The 6,029-nt window shown below is 44.6% G+C and overlaps 1 protein-coding gene across 1 annotated transcript in view; it reads right to left on the reverse strand.

The window, feature by feature from the left end:
• asxl2 (ASXL transcriptional regulator 2) overlaps window positions 1-4,734 on the reverse strand; it is a 56,689-nt gene extending 51,955 nt beyond the window's left edge. The window contains exon 1 of the mRNA XM_023826553.2: window positions 4,579-4,734. Within this exon, the coding sequence (XP_023682321.2) occupies window positions 4,579-4,635 (57 nt within the window). The 5' untranslated portion in view covers window positions 4,636-4,734. The remainder of the gene's footprint in view (window positions 1-4,578) is intronic.
• Window positions 4,735-6,029: the final 1,295 nt, after the last annotated feature.

Consider the following 6,029-nt stretch of genomic DNA (forward strand, 5'->3'; position numbering starts at 1 on the left):
ATGAGGGAGCACAGCACAGCTGGACCTTAGAGAAATGCTCCCAGGACTCAGGATCTCAGATAAGAGGCGCTGGGTTCAGTTTAATAAACAGACAACGCTCATTCCACAAACAGACGCAGGCGAAACACGGAGCGGCTGTTACGGTGTGCACCATACAGAAGAAACAACAAAAGAACCTTTTGTTATGCCCAGAATTTCCCTGAAAGGAAAGGAAGACGTTTCGTTAGACTTTTACAGTGGCGACACATTGTATACCAAATGCAGTAACATCATTCCCTTCATATGCCAACCAAAACACAGATGTACATGTCGGTCGCCTTTCTGTGATGTTTTACCTTGCCCGTGTACTATAATCCCTATTGAGGGCTCCCTTTAGAATATTACTCTACAACAATAACAAGAATTTATTCAAATTAAGACCACGTATAGGTACCTTTTAATTTATTATGAACAAAATAGGGGCGGTGTGGTGCTGCAGTGATCAGCACTGTGCCTCATACCTCTGGGACCAGCGTTCAAGTCTCCGCCGTGGCTCCATGTGTGTGGAGTTTGCATGTTCTCCCCGTGTCATTGTGGGCTTTCCTCTGGGTACTCTGCTACCCCCCCACAGTCCAAAAACATGCTGAGGTGAATTGGAGTTAAACTGCACATCGCTTTGAGTAGAGTGTGAGTGTACAGAAAACAGATGGATGAACAGAATGCAAAACAGACATTACATTTAACCAATATAACTGAGATTTCTATTCACTGCAACTGAAAGCACAAGGAAGAGTTACAACTTTTTTTAAAAGGTGTACTCTATGAGATTTTAATCCATGACCATGGATAAGGAACCTGATCCTTGGAGAGCCGGTGGAGGGTTTTAGGATGACCTCACAATCAGCCAATAATAAAGCAGTTGTTCTCAACTCCAGTCCTGGGGACCCACTGTCATTGGCATTTAAGAGGTCATCCCAAAAACCCGCACCGGCTCTGCATGGATCAGGTTCCCTACTACTGGGCTAGAAGGTGAGCCCTATATCTGGGACAGGAGAAGCAGCTCCTGCTATGACAACAGTTTTGTGGTATAGCTATTTGCTTATGCAGAGAGAGAAAGAAATTCTCAGAGAAAGGTATGGGACCATAAAGCTCACAGGGCCGAGCAGCTAGGCCACGGCCTGTTTGCTTTTCTAAGAACCACCAGACACATGGTGTTATCTGTAAACTATGGGCTGATCCAGTGCACGCCGACAAACAGAAACATATCTGGAGATACTCTTATTGTTGACAGATCACATGGCTAAATACTGAAGCTCGTCCGGTCGCACAGTTACATTGCTAATATTTACCATACATCATAATGGCCCAAGACAGGTGGAGCTGCCAGTTTTCGGTCAGAATAGTTAAGTCTCTGAGCTCCCCTCCACCCCACTGTGTCAGCGTACGAATCTTGGACACATCTGAGGGGCCACGCCCACGGTCAAACGGAAGATAAGTAACGATCAAGAGCGTTGGGAACGCGCGGCTTGTCTGGGCCGTGCACACATGACACCTCCTTTTTCTACGGAATGATATCAATCCCTTTGAGGATCATCCCAAGCCAATCATACACACGAAACCACAGAAAGACAAGTATCGACAAGTATCCATCCATCAATGAAACAAAAACAATGGCGGCTTTCTGACAAGAAAACCCTCCTAGGTATCTTCCCTTATGGGAAACATCAAAACTCAGTGTCTGAGTTGAAGGTTGCCTGGTTCGCTGTAAGGTCCAGATGAGTGTTTTTATTTGGAACATGCCACTGCGCAAGATTCCGTTAGCATGTTCCGGGTGTTCTGTACACACGTGTATCACGTATGACCAGGACCCAGGGACACAAAGAGAAGCTTGATTCTGTGAAGCTGTAATGAACACGGTCAGACAATAAAAGCCCCTTTACTGATCTGTGGCGATCATTTTGTTTTGAAGTTTGAAGGATTAGCGCTTATAAAGTATCATCCTGTTTAAATGATTATTTAGCAGATACCGAGTTGCTCGTGATGAGAGTGAAGGCTGCTGAGCTTGAGCCAGCCTGTTTGTGCTTGTTTTAGTACATTGCTCCAGTTAGGCACAACAATGAGATAAATGTTTATCAGAGGCTTTTATCCAAAGCAACTTATACCAGAAGGAAGGGTTGCAACATACACTAGTGGCCAAAATTGTGGAAACACTTCCAATTTGTAGAGATTGTAGAACTTAATTCCAGTTACTGATTTAATCATCTAATATATGATATTTGTAACTTTCTTCGATTGTTTATAAAAATTACCACCAATATTCATGTAGTAATGCTAAAAATGCTCATTGTTTCCACTATTTTTTCCCTGGGATATGAAAGCATGACTTTTGCATTTGCTACTTGTTGAGTTACAGGGGGTGTCACCGTGTCACTTATAGAAAGCCCTGGACCCAGTACCTGCTTAACAGGAGGAATTTATGGATGGTCACGTAAGTGCCGCTTCAGGAGAAGGAATGAAAACCCACTGAGCGACGGCTGGTGGACGGTCAGGCCCACAGAACCTCTGTGTTTATTCAAAGGCTAGTTGTGGCAACAGCCCAAAAGCAACCTGGCAGGGCTGGAGAGTGACAGGCTATGTGACCTCTGTGATTGGCACGTGGCTTCAGAGAGCTCTGAACTGCCATCTGAGGACGGGGGGCAGGAGGGTTCAACGGGGTTAGGCACAAACTATTTATCTCAATACATACGCTAATTATTAATGACTATATTATTCTTATTAATATAGTTATTAATAATTAGCGTATGTATTGAGATAAATAGTTTGTGCCTTAAATAGATAAATAGTGTGAACACGTGCAGTAAAGTAATCGTTTTAGGTTTACATATTTCATTGACAAATGGGGTGTAAAGTGAAACGCAGCCAGAACCGAGCAGACAAAGCCCTGCGAGACACAGAGCGGACTCTCCGAGAAGCCAGGGAACAGCAGAGCTGCCCTCATAGGGCTCAGCTACGGAAACACGCGGAACGCACTCGCGCGAGGGCGGCCAGCATGAGGCACGTTAGCGCTCCAGTGAAGAGCGCGGTATGAGGGAGATGGGGGGAGATATTAAACAGCAAGTGATCATGTGATCACACCTCAAAAGAAACTATAGATTGTTATAAGTAAATAGCTGTATATATTCATGTGACATTCCACATCCTTAATGTAAATAGCTGCAAATTACGATTTAAGATAAATACAAGTTAATACTGTCATTATGACATTTTATATTGCTATTCATTTTATGGCAACCAAAGGTACTTTATGCAAAAGTTATTTACGCAAGTTAAAATGCAATGGTAAAAATATAATTCCGACATTTCTTATTTATAATTCTACTCAGTGATCCAGGAACGGCAAAAATTTAATTCTAATAATAAAAAACACGAACAAATAAGAGTTCTTCTGACAGAGGTGTGATTTTAGCAAAACAGCCCTATGCGCAGACTAGAATTCTGGTACTCCGGCTAACATTAGCGCTCTCAGTCACTCTACCGACTCAAGCACCTTTTAAATCCCTCTAACTCCCTTGGATCATCCGAGTGTAGACAAACTCAAATAGATGTTATTGTAGTAGTAATAATAATAATAATAACGTTAATCCATGCGCACTGAATATGGCCAACATAGAAACATTTAACTCTGATGATTAATGTAACCGGTTAAATGATCGGATCGTTACACGTAACCGGTGAAGAGAAGCGCTCCGTTATATGTTACCAGTTAAATAGCCGTGTTGACCTTAAAGTACTTGGCTGTTTACTGAGACCACGTTGAGAATATAACAGTTTAATGTGCCGCGCTGATAATGTAACCGTTTAAAGTAGCGCGTTGATAATAACAGCCTTAATAATGACTTATAACAACAGTTTCAAGTTTCACGTTGATAAAATAATAATTTCGGGGCCGGTCAATCTTATAGGCGACATAGGCAGCCGCCTAGGGCGCCAACTTCAGAGGGGGCGCCGACTTGCCAGCCGATTTCACTTTGCCGACGGCAGTGCTCGCCTAGGGCGCCACATCGGCTGGCACTGGTACCGTAATAATTAGTAATGGTACAGTATCGTTACATGTACCTGCTTAAAGTACAGCTCTGATAATAACAGTTTAGTGTCACGTTCGTAGTATAATACTTCAGGTATGAAACTGATACACTGTTTTAAGTCCCGTACCGACGGGATCTGACATGCAACAGCTTGAAGATCCCCGGCCCTCCCGCGCTCGGTCCCGCCGCTCGGCCGACCGCTCCCGGGCTCCCGCCGCTCGGCCAGCCGCTATCTCCGCTCAGTGTTTTTCTGCACTTTTCTCACAGCGGCTGTCCGTGTTTCGCCCTGACAGCGCACTTTAACAACACAGCACCGTCACAGCCCGCTTGGAACGTCCCTGGAGCGCCCAGACTCGCAGTCTTGTCGCATTTCTGCCGAATTAGACCCCGAAGCGCCCCGGACAGAGCGCCGCCGAATCACCGCAGGAAAGCGGGACGCGAACGCTGGGCACGGAGAGGCCCGGGCGGCCGGTCGGCCGGCCAGCGGGAACCGCGCACTCGAGGATCCGCTCACCGTCCTGGCAGCCTCAGCCCACGTCCTGCCCTTCTTCCTCCTCCGCTTCTCCCTCATGTCTGCAGCTCGGCTGCCTCGCCGCGTTCGTGGAGACGTCGCCGCGGTTACAGTGGGAGAACCGCCGCCGCCGCTGCCATGTTGGGCTTTTACTGTAAGCAGCGGGTCATGTGACCCGAGGGGTTACGTCACCTTACTGTACTAATGACAGCTGCCCCCCACAAGGTCTGCCGCCGTGGGCGTACAAAACAATATTAGTGCATAAAGTATGCCTACTTAGGCTTTGGTCTTCAAAATAAACATGAATATCAAAATTATATTGTCGTTATTAGAAATATTTTTTTGTAAGTTTATTTGCAACTCAAATAAGGATGTTTAAATATATTTTGGAAAATAATTTAATGTAGTGAATGAAGGCTACATTAAAAATCAGTCAAATGATAATTAACAATGATCAGTAGCACAGGGAATAAAAGCACTAGTGTTTAACAGTATGGACAGTGAATGTGTCTGAGTTGTTTTTATGTCAGTTGTAGGCCTGTTTGTGCTTATACTAAAATTAAAGGTATTTAGATTTGTTGTTTTTAATTAATGCGAAATACTCTGTTATTCACTCTTATTTCTCCAGGTGGCGATGTTGTTCTTCGTAATGAGAATCACCCGAACACGCTCACACATCCCGTTGTGGACTGTTGGGTGAGCTGCGCTCCAGTTATTATTAAATAAACGCTGTATTTTCTGTAATCCCATTTCACCATATGGGCTGCGGGGTAGAGGTGAGAAAGACTCTCAGCAGTGGCGCCTACAGAACATTTTGATTGGGGTAGTAATTAGGGGGCAGTTATATTTATGGCGGTGTTCTGTCGATATATGCTGCCTTGTCGAAAAATGCTACCGTAGTGCTAATCGATAGCCCTAACCCTAACCGCCCTCCCCCCCAAAACCCCCAAAAACCCATACCTTAACCCTAACCCCTAAAACCTAACCCTAACCCCAAAACGGTTGAACTGCACATGCGCAGAAAGGCTCGACAGCACGTCTCGATAGGTAGGATTTTATGACAGAACAGCGGCCACGTCGCACCGCGTCTCTTCTACCCTTCAGATTAGACCGTAATCCATCCATTATCTGTACCTGCATGTCATATGTCATATCCCGAACATCCCAGGATGAGGCGCCAACCTTAAAATAATCAATATTTAGTTTTCATTTTTTATATGGGGTGGCAACAAGGGTGATCAAGTAGCCTATTCCAGGAGTGACCATGATTCCCAGGTTGGAGTAATTTTCACACTGCTGCATATTGGCAATTCGTTTAATAATGGCTATTTAATCGCTTAGACCAATTATAGTGGCTTTAGAAAGTATACTATTCTGAAGGAAAAATTAAGCAGATAACTTTTCTGTACTTGAGAAGTTAGAGAAGTTGCTGCTTCCTGATGCTCTCCAGAGAC

The sequence above is a fragment of the Paramormyrops kingsleyae genome, chromosome 19 (genome assembly GCF_048594095.1).
Source record: "Paramormyrops kingsleyae isolate MSU_618 chromosome 19, PKINGS_0.4, whole genome shotgun sequence".
In the NCBI taxonomy this organism is placed as follows: Eukaryota; Metazoa; Chordata; class Actinopteri; order Osteoglossiformes; family Mormyridae; genus Paramormyrops; species Paramormyrops kingsleyae.